The sequence below is a fragment of the Gigantopelta aegis genome, chromosome 9, assembly GCF_016097555.1.
Source record: "Gigantopelta aegis isolate Gae_Host chromosome 9, Gae_host_genome, whole genome shotgun sequence".
Lineage (NCBI taxonomy): Eukaryota > Metazoa > Mollusca > Gastropoda > Neomphalida > Peltospiridae > Gigantopelta > Gigantopelta aegis.
The window spans coordinates 41,396,772-41,411,695 of NC_054707.1; the positions used below are offsets into that span (position 1 = coordinate 41,396,772).

The 14,924-nt window shown below is 38.8% G+C and overlaps 1 protein-coding gene across 1 annotated transcript; it reads right to left on the reverse strand.

Moving 5' to 3' along the window:
- Positions 1-175: 175 nt before the first annotated feature.
- Positions 176-14,569, reverse strand: LOC121382229. The gene is made up of 9 exons (XM_041511757.1): positions 14,496-14,569; positions 13,721-13,844; positions 13,016-13,057; positions 10,853-10,944; positions 9,070-9,252; positions 6,799-6,901; positions 4,802-4,905; positions 3,924-4,031; positions 176-2,577 (listed from the first exon to the last, which is right to left on the reverse strand). The coding sequence occupies exons 2-9, from the start codon at positions 13,819-13,821 to the stop codon at positions 2,519-2,521; spliced, it is 792 nt and encodes a 263-aa protein (XP_041367691.1). The 5' UTR covers positions 13,822-13,844; positions 14,496-14,569; the 3' UTR covers positions 176-2,518.
- Between the last annotated feature and the right edge of the window lie 355 nt (positions 14,570-14,924).

Genomic DNA, 14,924 nt, shown 5'->3' on the forward strand with positions numbered 1-14,924 from the left:
ACTACATGTCAGAATTACTAAATGTTTGACATCCAATAGCCGATGATTAATTAATCAGCAAAATGGATCCACCGAGATGGTTCGATCCTGCGATGCAAGCACCTCAAGCGAGCACTCAACCGACTGAGCTAAATCCCGACCCTCATCACTAAATGGATTTAAAATTCAAATTAAGAATTTTTTATTATTATTTTATTTTAATACATATTTATTGTCCCAGATCATACCCGAATCACTGCTTTACATTTGTATCCATGGTCTAAGCAGAAACAAACTGTTAAAAATAACAAAAACTAATAGAAACTGATTCAGGGTGAAGTTCAACTCATGCATACAGATGAACATGGACAGTGATCTATAATATAACTATTGTTATGATCCGAGATTTAAACGGGAACAGAGAAAATATCGAATAAGAAGGGTGAGAATCCGAAAAGGATTTAAAAGAAGAAGAATAAAGAGAAGAGGAAGAAAAAGAAGAAAAATGCAAGACAGATATAGATGGCATAAGAAGAAGGAAATAAGTTGTTTTGAATTAAATAAGACATGAAACCCTGCTATTTCCAAACAAGCCATGCACTAAATCAGTCATAATATATATTGCTACATGTATATATGTATACATTATATATTCTTAATAATTAATTATATCTATATCACTATCACTCACTCATTAAAGAGGTTGAGCCATGAGGACCATTCTTTAATAAATTTTTCATAATGGCATTTTTAAAATAGATTATATCTTTCTATTTCAATTTTTTGTGCAATATGTTTTTATTTTTATTTTTTTATAATAAAAATAATATGTTTGGTTTCATAAATAATGAAAAAGTTAACTTTCTTAGTTTGCTAATTATTAATATAAAATACTATATTTACTGTACAAATATACAGAAAAAATGCTTAGAAATCACTGCCAAATTAAGAAATTTGATCCGATTACATCATCTTACTTTTATACTGGCAAATATAATGCAGCAGATATTACATAGCTAACTCTCTTTTGGTAATAGTAACTTAAATGGTTATAAATTCTTACAAGACGTAAGTGGCAATCCATCTCGTGCTTGCGGGCACAAGACGTAAGTGGCAATCCATCTCGTGCTTGCGGGCACAAGACGTAAGTGGCAATCCATCTCGTGCTTGCGAGCACCCAAAGGAAGACGCTGAACACTTCGTATGCTTTTGTCCACTGTATAACGTAGTTCGAAATACTCATTTGTCAGATTACTATTATCTTAATTGTAATATTTTACTAATTGGTGACCCAAACCTTTTGAGGTCAAATTCTAAATAAGGTATAATGATAAACATAATAACCTGTTCATCGTCATTACCTTTTCTTCCTTCTGTTTCCCCTCTTCGTTAGTAAATTTGGAACAAGTTATAATCATTATATTTAATTTTTATTACTTGTAAAATATGCATATTGTAAAATGTCTTAATATAGGTTTACGACCGTTGGCGAATGCCCAAACCGCTATTGTTTGTTTTTGAACGGCAATAAATATTGTTTAAACCAATCACAGGACTCTGTACGAAGAAGGCATGTATATATGGACTATAAATTTTGTGTTCTGTAACCCATACATCTTGTATGATTTTTCAACAGATGTATCCAGCCAATATCGCGAAAATAAATAAGGAAAATTGATGGTGCCAATAGGGATCTTTAACTCGTGAAAAAACGTTTTCTTGTATGAATAAAAAAAGCCCAGTTTCAGAATGACTTTCCAAAAGATGATTATGTTTTATATTCCCAAACAGGGACAAGGTGGACTGAATAAGTTGAGCAGCAGCTCGCTTGGTCACTGAGATCAAACAATAAATGATGGTTTCAACAAGTTGTTCTGAATCATCCACTGGAATGGATATTATTACAATTGTGAATTTGTTTGGAAGAGTGCATTTGCAGAATCCGCATTGAGATGATGCTTCAACAGAAGAACCAATAACATTAAACTCTTTAATTCCAAATCCGTGTTTGTGCTGAAATACCTAACGATTGTTATTCAATATGAACATGTATATGCATATACAGACGCTAGCGCAATCACTTTCTCTCTCTGTGTCTGTCTGTCTGTCTCTGTCTGTATCTCTCTGTCTCTCTCTCTCTGTCTCTGTCTCTCTCTCTCTCTCTCTCTCACTCTCACTCTCTCTCTCTCTCTCTCTCTCTCTCTCTCTCTCTCTCTCTCTCACACACACACACACACACACACACACACACACACACCAACACGAATTCAGAAGACTCGCAGCAATAAAACGATAGTGCCTCCAACACAATGTCATGCTTATTTATAATTTTTATATACCGGGTAATAAACATTATATATTATGAGAACATGATATAAAACATGATAAATGTATTATTGAAACAACAAAAATTAAAAAACCCAACAATATCATAATTATTTCGTCTAGTCCCCATGATAATATTACAAAGATCTGCATTAAATTTCGTGCCATTTGAAACATCTTCGCCGTCTTTTTATTTAAAACGTTCTCCAGTTCTTCAAGATGCTGTTCGATTCGGTTTGATCGGAACCTTTAAACTTGGTTCCATCTTCCCAGCTGCAAAATAAAAAGCAGTTAACGACAACCTGTACCTCACTGCAGCAAAAGTTGTAAATGTTTTTGGTAAATAATTTCAGTTTGGTAAAAGAGAAAAAGAAAATATTTTTTTGAAAAGAACGAAAACTTTGTATGTGCAATTTGCAAAAAATTTTAAGCTGTAAATAAAAAAATCAATACTTGCCCATAGTGAACAAATCGTATGCTCATGACTTTTAAATTATTGTTTTTTGACATACATTTAAAACGGAATTAGTAGAGACGAAATAACAAAATACTAATCAAATATAATTTAGTAGAAAAAATACTAATAAAAAAATGGTAATTTCAAACTCCAAGAACAAACATCATTCTTACTATGGGTGTGCATTGCTTTTTTAAAAAAATGTAATTCAAATATGTGGTTGAGTGAACTGGTTATTTTATATTACTATCTGTTGGAGACTCGGATCCCTCTACATCAAATACATGGTTGACTGAACATGACATAATATTACATCGCTATATCTTATCCAATACACACCCGTTTACTTCAAATACATGTTGTTGTTGTTGGAACTTTTAACATGCTCCTATACCACTAAGGCTTCGAGCATGTCTATCCTAAGTCCCGTCTCTGGATGCCAGGGACCCGACTTGGGATAGAAAAACCAAATACATGTGTCACTGTCTACCGGATACCCAAACCTTTTTTTTTTTTTTTTTTTTTTTTTTTGATCAAATACGTGGTTGAGTAAAGATGTATGACTGACTTGGAGCGGACGGGATTTAGTTCAGTCGGTTGCATCTCCCCTTGACACACTTGCGTCGCAAGATCGAACCACCTTGGGTGATCCATTGAACTGATTGGTTTTTTTTCGTTACAACCACCCTCTTAACTTAAAAAAAACCCGTGGATGAGTGAACATAAGATTGCATCACTGTCTTATCATAGGCGTACGGGCTCCCATTTTTGTAGGGGGTTGAGGGCAGACTAGCTTTTGCCCGAATTAAATGAAAATGCCCAAATCTGGATAACAACATTTATTCATAATATTTTATTAAGATTACTATATATATAGGGTTGCAAACGAATCACTACGCATTTTTACATGGATTACAACTAATGTTTGAGGGCTGATTGATGGAAATACATGGTAAAAAGGTCTCAGGTTTGCATATTTTCCCCGAATATCTGTATAATTTTTGCCCGAATTTGAGATTTTGCTCCAGCACTAGTGGGGCAGTTGCCTCCCAGCCCCCCTGCCCCCTGCCCCCTGCCCCCCCCCCCCCTGCTCCCATGTCTCGTACGCGTCATGTATCACCGTCTATTGGAGGCCCAGGCCCGTTCACAGAGTATTACATACCAGAAGTATGATTGTTGTAAATGATATCTGAATTTGAATAATTTTCGTCATGGTTATTCGTGTTTCTCGCATCAATGACGTCAGCATACTCTGCAATCTGTTCTCGCTCTGAAACAAAAGAAGATAAATTATTAATTGATTTTATTTTCATATGACTTCATGACGTCATATCAGTGGTGTCACCTCTGTAAAATGGAATGAATGAATGAATGAACGAATGAAATGAATGAATGAATGAATGTTTAACGACACCCAAACACAAAAATACACCGGCTATTGGGTGTCAAAACTATGGTAAATGAAAACCATTAAGTGACTGTAAAATGGAATTCCGCAAAAAAAGAAGAAGAAGCGATTATTGATAGAGTAAACAATCAAACCTTCATTCATTGATTTAAAGTTATTTTCGTGCTTATATCCAATTAAAATTCAAGCACGCTATCCTGGGCACACACCTCAGCTATCTGGAATGTCTGTCCAGGACACACGATTAGTGATTAGTGATAAAACAGTTACCATTTCATTTCATGTATACTTATTTCCGTGCTTATAATCCAATTAAGGTTAAAACACGCTGTCCTGGGCACACACCTCGGCTATCTGGGATGTCTGTCCAGGACAGTGGGTTAGTGGTTAGTAGTTAGTGGTTACTGAGAGAGAAGTGCAGTGGTCTTACACCTACCCACCGAGTCTTTAGAACTCCCCGTGGGAGGGAGCCGGTACATGGCTGCGAACTCCGTACCTATCAGCCTTACGTTCAGTGGCTTAACCACTACACCACTGAATTAATTATTTATAAGATGCTTACTAACCAGCTGAGTGATCCAGACATAACAACCACACGGAAACCTCAAAAGTTTGATACGATTTTAACCAACCTGGTGTGAAGTCATCAATTTCTGCGTACTCCCGTGTTTCCAGTCCATAGTATGTATGTCCTTGTGAAATGGGTGTAGGTTGGCATTGCTCGTAATGATGTATCCTGTATAAATATATTAAAGGTGAATTACTATTAATTAATATACTAGGCAATGGATGAATGGGTGGATGATTAAGAAAGATGATGGTGTGTGTGTGTGTGTGTGTGTGTGTGTGTGTGTAAATAATATTATAAGTAAATAAACAAACTTGTAAGTAAATAAACAAACATGTACGTAAGAAGGTAAATAGGTACATACGAACGTGAGTGAGTGAACGAGTGAGTGAACAAGTATAAACTACATTTTACGTGTTTATATTAACTCTCTAGGACCCACGGGGTCACTGGCGACCCAGATTAATCAATCATTAACCATTAATTAATAATTACAACATTTTACAAAAACAAAACAAAAACCTTCCCTGCAATCCCAGAGGGTCGCCGGCGACTCATTAGCGCTACGTCTAAAGAGATTCAGTTGAATATTGGGCAGTGAGAAATGGCGCTGCCCACGATTTTCAGAAGATAGAAAAAACATTGGTTGAAAAGTTATCTGTGCTTCACAATAACGTTAGTATATTACATTTCTTATAAATATAGTAAACCAGTACACTTCAGAGAATATGTAAAAACGTATTTTGTCTGGATGCAATGAGATTTCAGTATTTTAGGGTTTCGATATGTGGTGGGGTCATCAGTGACCCTTTGGGCTAATAGGTACAATCTTCCCACCATATACCGACAATACATGGCAATGTTTTAAATGCAGATTTGTTTGGTATTCCATTCACATTTATTCAAATTTTATAATTTTGAACATCAATAACAAGTAAATGTTACAAAATAGTGTACGGGGGTCAAATTCTGTGCTCATGACAGGTGCCACCGGTGGGGCAGGATAGCTGTGGTGGCAGGACTCATGACGGGTGCCACCGGTGGGGCAGGATATGCTCACCTTTCGCGAACATCTGATAACATCACTGTTTTACAGTGATTCAATATTTCTACCTATCCAATGGTAGCATTTAAATGACTGAATTCATTAATGTTAGGGGCGGGACATAGCCCAGTGGTAAAGCACTCGCTTGATGCGCGGCCTGTTTGGGATCGACCCCCGTCGGTGGGCCTATTGGGCTATTTCTCGTTCCAGCCAGTGCGCAACGACTGGTATATCAAATGCCGTGGTATGTGCTATCTTGTCTGTGGGAAAATGCATATAAAAGATCCCTTGCTGCATTAGAAAAAACGTAGCGGGTTTCCTGTGATGACTACGAGACAGAATGACCATATGTTTGACATCCAATAGCCGATGATTAATTAATCAATGTGCTTTAATCAAAACAAACTCTTCTTCTTCATTAATGTTATACCTTTTTTTCAGTTAGGATATTTGCAATGGACCGTCACAACCGAAAAAAAGCATTTCACTGAGAGGAATGATTGCTACAGATCTTATCACACAAAATAAACTTCAACTGTAAACAATTTGACTTTATCTCAATGGACACCAATACTATTGTAACCAAGAATGGAAATGAACTTTTAAGCCAGAGGGTCACCGATGACCCATGACCGGAAATGACGTAATAAAAGTCAAATCTTGAATATTTATTTGGTTTTGTATAATATGATCTTATATATGTAACAGGTGAAACAAGATTTTTTTTTCACCCAGTATAACAGGACTTGGGTCCTAGAGTGTTAAATTGACCTATAGAGACACATTGAGATGACAAATAGCCAGGTAAGCATTATTAATCTTAGCAGGGGGAGATACATACATACAGAGAGAGAGAGAGAGAGAGAGAGAGAGAGAGAGAGAGAGAGAGAGAGAGAGAGAGAGAGAGAGAGAGAGAGAGAGAGAGAGAGAGAGAGAGAGAAACAAAAGACAGAGACAAAAGACAGAGACATACAGACTATAAAGTGCAAGAATAAATGTATCAATTGCCACCTTACCTTTTTGATTTTTCCTGTCGTCGTTTCTTCAGTAAAATACCAAGAACAACAAGAACAGCGACACAGACGACAGTAAGGACAACGGGCAGTGCTATCTGTAAAACTGTGACAATAAAACTTTTTTTTTTTCAACGACATCACTATAAAACATTGATTTATTAGTCATCGGCTATTGGATGTCAAAAATTTGGTAATTCTGACATATAGTTTTAGAGAGAAAACCCACTACATATTTTTTTCCATTAATAGCAAAGGATCTTTTATATGCACCATCCCATAGGCAGGACAGCACATATCACGGCCTTTTATATACCAGTCATGGTGCACTGGCTGGAACGAGAAATAGCCCAATGGGCCCACTGACGGGGATCGATCCTAGACCGACCGCGCATCAGGCGAGCGCTTTACCACTGGCTTACGTCCAGCCCCATCTTTGATAATGATGACCAATAATACTAGTATTAGTAGTACAATTGTTATTATTATTATTAGTAGTAGTAGTAGTAGTAGTAGTAGTAGTAGTAGTAGTAGCGACACAAACTATAGTGCTCTACGTCAAACTGTAGAAAATGCGACGCCAGGCAGGAGGATACTAATTATATGCAATGAGCGTCGCATTTTGTACTTACAATTTTGAGTCTATTGCTATTTTAACAATATTTCATCTATGGGCCTAACATGTTCACTGAATGTGGCAGATGTTCCCCCACCACACACCTACCACGGTTAGAACTGTCTGTTGGAGATGTTACATTGAAATCTGCCACCAACACCTGCCCCCACCACACACCTACCACGGTTGGAGCTGTCTGTTGGAGATATTACATTTAAATCTGCCACCGACACCCCCCCCCCCCCCCCCCCCCCACTACACACACACCTACCACGGTTGGAGCTGTCTGTTGGAGATGTTACATTTAAATCTGCCACCGACACCCCCCCCCCCCCCCCTACTACACACACACCTACCACGGTTGGAGCTGTCTGTTGGAGATGTTACATTTAAATCTGCCACCAACACCTCCCCCACCACACACCTACCACGGTTGGAGCTGTCTGTTGAAGATGTTACATTTAAATCTGCCACCAACACCTCCCCCCACCACACACCTACCACGGTTGGAAGAAAAGAAGAAATGTTTTATTTAATGACACACTCAACACATTTTATTTACGGTTATATGGCGTCAGACATATGGTTAAGGACCACACAGCTTTTGAGAGGAAACCCGCTGTCGCCACTACATGGGCTACTCTTTCCGATTAGCAGCAAGGGATCTTTTATTTGCGCTTCCGACAGGCAGGATAGCACAAACCATGGCCTTTGTTGAACCAGTTATGGATCACTGGTCAGTGCAAGTGGTTTACACCTACCCATTGAGCCTTGCGGAGCACTCACTCAGGGTTAGGAGTCGGTATCTGGATTAAAAATCCCATGCCTCGACTGGGATCCGAACACAGTACCTACCAGCCTGTAGACCGATGGCCTAACCACTACGCCACCGAGGCCGGGTACCACGGTTGGAGCTGTCTGTTAAAGATATTACATTTAAATCTGCCACTAACACCTCCCCCCACCACACACCTACCACGGTTGGAGCTGTCTGTTGGAGATGTTACATTTAAATCTGCCACCGACCCCCCCCCCCCCCCCACTACACACACACCTACCACGGTTGGAGCTGTCTATTGGAGATGTTACATTTAAATCTGCCACCAACACCTCCCCCACCCACACACCTACCACGGTTGGAGCTGTCTGTTGGAGATGTTACATTTAAATCTGCCACCAACACCTCCCCCACTACACACATACCACGGTTGGAGCTGTTTGTTGGAGATGTTACATTTAAATCTGCCACCAACACCCCCCCCCCCCCCCACCACACACCTACCACGGTTGGAGCTGTCTGTTGAAGATGTTACATTTAAATCTGCCACCAACACCTCCCCCACTACACACATACCACGGTTGGAGCTGTCTGTTGGAGATATTACATTTAAATCTGCCACCGACCCCCCCCCCCCCCCCCTACTACACACACACCTACCACGGTTGGAGCTGTCTGTTGGAGATGTTACATTTAAATCTACCACCAACACCTCCCCCCCACCACACACCTACCACGGTTGGAGCTGTCTGTTGGAGATGTTACATTTAAATCTGCCACCGACACCTCCCCCCACCACACACCTACCACGGTTGGAGCTGTCTGTTGGAGATGTTACATTTAAATCTGCCACCGACCCCCCCACCACACACATACCTACCACGGTTGGAGCTGTCTGTTGGAGATGTTACATTTAAAACTGCCACCGATGCTGCAGTTGCATTAACAAATGTCGCTGACGAGGTAGTAGGTGTTGGTATGCTGGTTTTTCCAATAGACGTCAACGTCGATGAGGCTGTGCTTCTTCGTGAAGTTATCCTCGTTGAGCATGAGGTTGTTAATGCTGCAATAAAATTCCTTACCGGTTATTAATAAGTCTAGATGTAAAGTTTGTTTTGCTTAACGACACCACTAGAGCACATTAATTAATGATCGTTACATAATTATCATAGGAAACTCGCATTTTTCCATTAGCAACAAAGGATCGTTTTTTTTATGCACTTTCTCGCAGACAGGATAGCGCACAACAAGGCCTTTGATATATCAATTGTTGGGTAAAAAAAAGGAAAAAAAGACTCAATGGTTCCGTTAAATGGGTTCGATCCTATAATCCTATCACACTTCGGGCGGGTGCTCTACTGACTGGGCTAAATCCAGCCCCTATCAAGTTTATGTCTCTCGCGAAGTCCAACTTCATTTATGCATTTACCTTAGTTGGACACCCAACAGCCGATGCATATTTCGTGTCGGGGTGTCGTTAAACATTCAGTCATTCATTCAGTTTTCGGGACGGGACGTAGCCCAGTGGTAAAGCGCTCGCTCGATGCGCGGTGGGTCTGGGACCAATTCCCGTCAGTGGGCCCATTGGGCTATTTCTCGTTCCAGCCAGTGCACCACTACTGGTGTATCAAAGGCCGTGGTATGTACTACCCTATCTGTGGGATGGTGCATATAAAAGATCCCTTGCTGCTAATCGAAAAGAGTAGCCCGTGAAGTGGCGACAGCGGGTTTCCTCTCTCAATATCTGTGTGGTCCTTAACCATATGTCTGACGGCATATAACCGTAAATAAAATGTGTTGAGTGCGTCGTTAAATAAAACAATTTTTTTTTCTCATTACATTTCATTATTTGTATTACACAGCCAATTTGATTGTTTTAAAGGTTTTCTTACCGTCAGTATATTATTACAGTCTATAAACATTGCAATAACTATTCCACATTATTTGCGGAATTGCGATGTCATTTTGTTTTATTTACATTCACGTTAATAGTTGAATATTAAATTATATGTATTCATACAAAAATAAACAACCGCACATACTTATTCGTACTAATAACATATATTCGGCGAAGCACCCCTGCGTGTGCTGTAACCTCACCGTGGTGCAGGGGTGTAACATTCTCTTTGAGAATGGCCAATACAGCACAAAATTGAAGTTTCGAGTAAAATTCAGTATCTATCTGTGATATTTGTGTTTTTGCACAGTTTTTGTTTAAATATTGAATGTTTATATTTATGTTGATCATCACTTTATTTATTTGGATTACCATAGTTTGACACCCAATAGCCGATGTATTTTTTCGTGCTGGGGTGTCGTTAAACATTCATTCATTCGGCGAAGCACACTTAAAACACCCGTGGACGAAATCAATCATAATTTTACACAAATATGTATATTTGAAGACAAAATCCAACAAAACAAAACAAACCAAAAACACAAAAATATAAAATATAAAAATATCTTTCCTGTCCTGGACGGAGGAGCCGGCTGAGGCCGACACTTGTGTCCAGGACAGGCGTGCGCTACAACAGCTTGCATTTTCCTTCCTTCCTTCTTAATGTATTATATATTTATGCAGACACTCGCTATCAGTCCATTAATATGTCATTCTGTGGATATTTCAGTGGACGAATATATTAAACAATAATTCTGATACTTACTAGGTATGCACACATTATCGATCTTAACGAATCCAGAACAGCAAACTTGAAAATTTTTAATGGCAAAAAATGAAATGATCTTCCTTCTTTGTCTGAAAAAAAAAAAAGAAAGATTATACATTAATATAATCGTTCAGGTTCTTTCTCTTTAAGAACCATCAACAACAACAACAACAACAACAACAACAGTGTTGACAGGAGAATCAATAACACTGTAATAAGAAAGTTAAAAAGTTAGTTTGTTTTGTTTAACCGGCTTCGGTGGCGTCGTGGTTAAGCCATCGGACTACAGGCTGGTAGGTACAGGGTTCGCAGCCCGGTACCGCCTCCAACCCATAGCGAGTTCTTAAGGTCTCAGTGGATAGGTGTAAAGCCACTACACCCTCTTCTTTCTCACTTACCACTAACAACTAACAAATAACCCGCTGTCCTTGACAGCACAGATAGCTGAGGTGTGTGCGCAGGACAGCGTGCTTGAACCTTAACTGGATATAAGCACGAAAATAATTCGGAATGAAATGACTAGAGCACATTGATTATTAATCATCGGCTGTTGGATGTCAAACATTTGGTAATTTTGACAGTTTTACTCTTAGAGAGGAAACCCGCTACATGTTTTCATTAGTAGCAAGGGGTCGTTTATATGCACCATTCCACAGACAGGATAGCACATACCACGGCCTTTGATATACTAGTCGTGGTGCACTGGCTGAAACGAGAAATAGCCCAATAGGCCCACTGACGGGGATTGATCCCAAACCGACCGCGTATCAAGCGAGCGCTTTACCACTGGGCTACGTCCCGCCCCCTGTAATAACAAATAGCAAATAGCAATAGCAAATATAGCAGAAGAATCAGTGACGCGCGTGCATGCAGGGTAGGGGTCTAAATTGTGGCGAGCGAAGTTTCGGGGGATGGGTCCTACTACTAGCCCAATTCCCCCTGGAAAAAATATATCTAAAAAACAATTGTTTTGACTTTCGACCCCACCCCACATGCAATGACACCCAACCGCAAAACACGATCAAAATAAAAATAGTGCTAGGAATGGACGTTATATTAGGAAACCCTTAAAAAAGTCATTCTCAGATCAAATAAAACATGAAATTTGTTTAAATGTTATTAAGATTTGGAATATAATACAAATAACTAAATAAGAACGATCATGTAATAACAGTAGGCTCATGTGCAAAAAATTCGGCGCGAGTGGGGTGGGTGTCTAGATTCTAAAGAGTGAAATTTTTAGGTGGATCGGGTCATGCTCCCTAGGAAAAAAAGAAAGAAATGTCTTATTTAACGACGCACTCAACACATTTTATTTACGGTTATATGGCGTCAGACATATGGTTAAGGACCACACAGATTTTGAGAGGAAACCCGCTGTCGCCACTATATAGGCTACTCTTCCGATTAGCAGCAAGGGATCTTTTATTTGCGCTTCCCACAGGCAGGATAGCACAAACCATGGCCTTTGTTGAACCAGTTATGGATCACTGGTCGGTGCAAGTGGTTTACACCTACCTATTGAGCCTTGCGGAGCACTCACTCAGGGTATGGAGTCGGTATCTGGATTAAAAATCCCATGCCTCGACTGGGATCCGAACCCAGTACCTACCAGCCTGTAGACCGATGGCCTACCACGACGCCACCGAGGCCGGTGCTCCCTAGGAAAATACATTAAAAAGGAACATTTTATTGAAGCTTAGATCGAACCCAAAAACTCTCCCCTGTACACGCTCCTAAACAGTTATTTACATACATATGTAGGCCTATATAGTATAAACGGACAAGAATACCAAACCACTCATCTACCGACTCACAATTAAAGTTTTGTTTTGTTTTTGTTTAACGACACCACTAGAGCACATTGATTTATTAATCATCGGCTATTGGATGTCAAACATTTGGTAATTCTGACAGTTTTAGAGAGGAAATGTTTTCCATTAGTAGCAAGGGATCTTTTAAATGCAACATCCCACAGACAGGGTAGTACATACCACGGCCTTTGATATATCAATCGTGGTACACTGTCTGGAACGAGAAATAGCCCAATGGGCCTACCGACGGGGATCGATCATAGACAGACCGCGCGTCAAGCGAACGCTATACCACTGGGCTACAATTAAAGATAAAATAACTAAATATATATTCACAAGTTCTTACTTTCCTTTTCTTTTGCTTGTCGTCATCCTGTATTGCAAAATTCTGAAAATAAAGTTAAAAAAACAACAATCAGCGGGAAGTTTATATTGCAATATTGTAATATACACAAATAAAAAACGCTTTTAAATTAGTGTTGGGTATTGGGTCCGAAAATGGTATTCGAGTATTCGATGGAAATGACGAGAGAATATTCAAATATTCGAGTATCAATTAAACAACAATTGACGATTTTTTTTTTAAAAATATTTGAATTGTGTAATGAACTTTTAATAAGCCCCCCAAAACAAGTTACAACAGGAAACAAAATCATAACGTAGAAGTGGCTAATAGATAACCTAATGGACGGAGGAGGGGTGTCTAGACAGAGGCGAGCAATGTTTATGGAGGAGGGGGTCGAGATATTTACCTCCAGAATATACAAGTATTGTAAAAAAAAAAGGACAATTTGCTCAAGCAGGGGGGCAGGAGGGGTGGGGAGAGGGTGGATCCGTGAAACCCACCCCGAGGAAACCACCAACACGATGACAATGCAAATACATCGCTAACGTACATGAGAATACGCATCAACAAAGAATGTCTATAGGTAAGATACATAATAAAAATAACTAAATATTGCGAAGACAAACATCAGTTCATATTCTTTAAACAGACAGAGTATTAACTGTTAACAACTTACTGAATATGTCATTAGTGTTCTTTTCTTACCTCTGTTGATGTTTACACACATTGGGTCCTCTAAGCATGGCATGGATAACCAAGAAAAAACACGAAACACTCGCAATAATGGTGTTCCTCGACCGAGACATTTTGTATGTGGATGAAACAGCAACTAAAATTAAATGGCCGAATTTACAAAGCCTGTCATACACGCATATTAACTACATACATTTCCAATGCATCTCCGTCTATGAAAAACAGGATTCGTAAATTCAGACCAATATGTTTTTACATTTAAATCAATACGGAAAAATGTAGATATTGAAATAAAAGAATAATGTTAAATATCCTTGATATCTATCCAGGCCATAAAGAATTTATGCAGTTATGAAAGTTATTATCACTACTATTGTGGGTTATTCTCAATATTTACCAAACGCTCTTATAAAATTGTAGAGTGATATAAATAAAAATAAATACAATATCCACAAAACATGAGAAAAAGAAGAAGAAGAAAAAAGAAGAAGAAAAAAAAAAAAACATAACAAAAGACCCCCCTAAAAAGAAACAACCCCACCAAACACACACACAAAACGTAGGATAACCTTTCCAAATTTATTCTTTACCAAAACAGGTATTTTGTTTAAACCAACCATGCACATCGACCAAACATAAATACGTGCTTTTTAAAGTAATACATATGTGTATTTAACTTTTATAAATGATGGATCAATATTTGTTACCTGCAACAGAAATATATAATTGCGAGAAGTAGGATTACCACGAAATGATTTGAAATAAAAAGCTATAAACTGATACCAACCTGAAGCTGAGAGAAAGCCAAAGTTCAGCTCGTACTTGTCTAAATGTTGGTGATGTCTTGACGAAATCGGAAACGCCGTCTTGAGATCACACGTCAATGCAGTGATGAGTGTGATAGAAGAACGGAAATGAAAGGATGACACCCCAGCACATTGTTTAACCAGGGGATATTATGTGTCAAACATTTATCCATAGGCGTCGTGGAATGTCAGCAGGAGTAGCGGGCAGTTATAGATTGGCCTGTCAACTCAACAAATTATATATGTTTACATTCAAATGTCGGCAACTGTTTTTATTGTTCATTACGTGCTCACAATAACGGTACAGCATTATTTTCAGTTCACACAATTCACATTTACCTTTTAAAATATTTAATTTTAATTTTAAAGCATAATATAAATGTCGACACATATAGACATTTTTTTCCCCA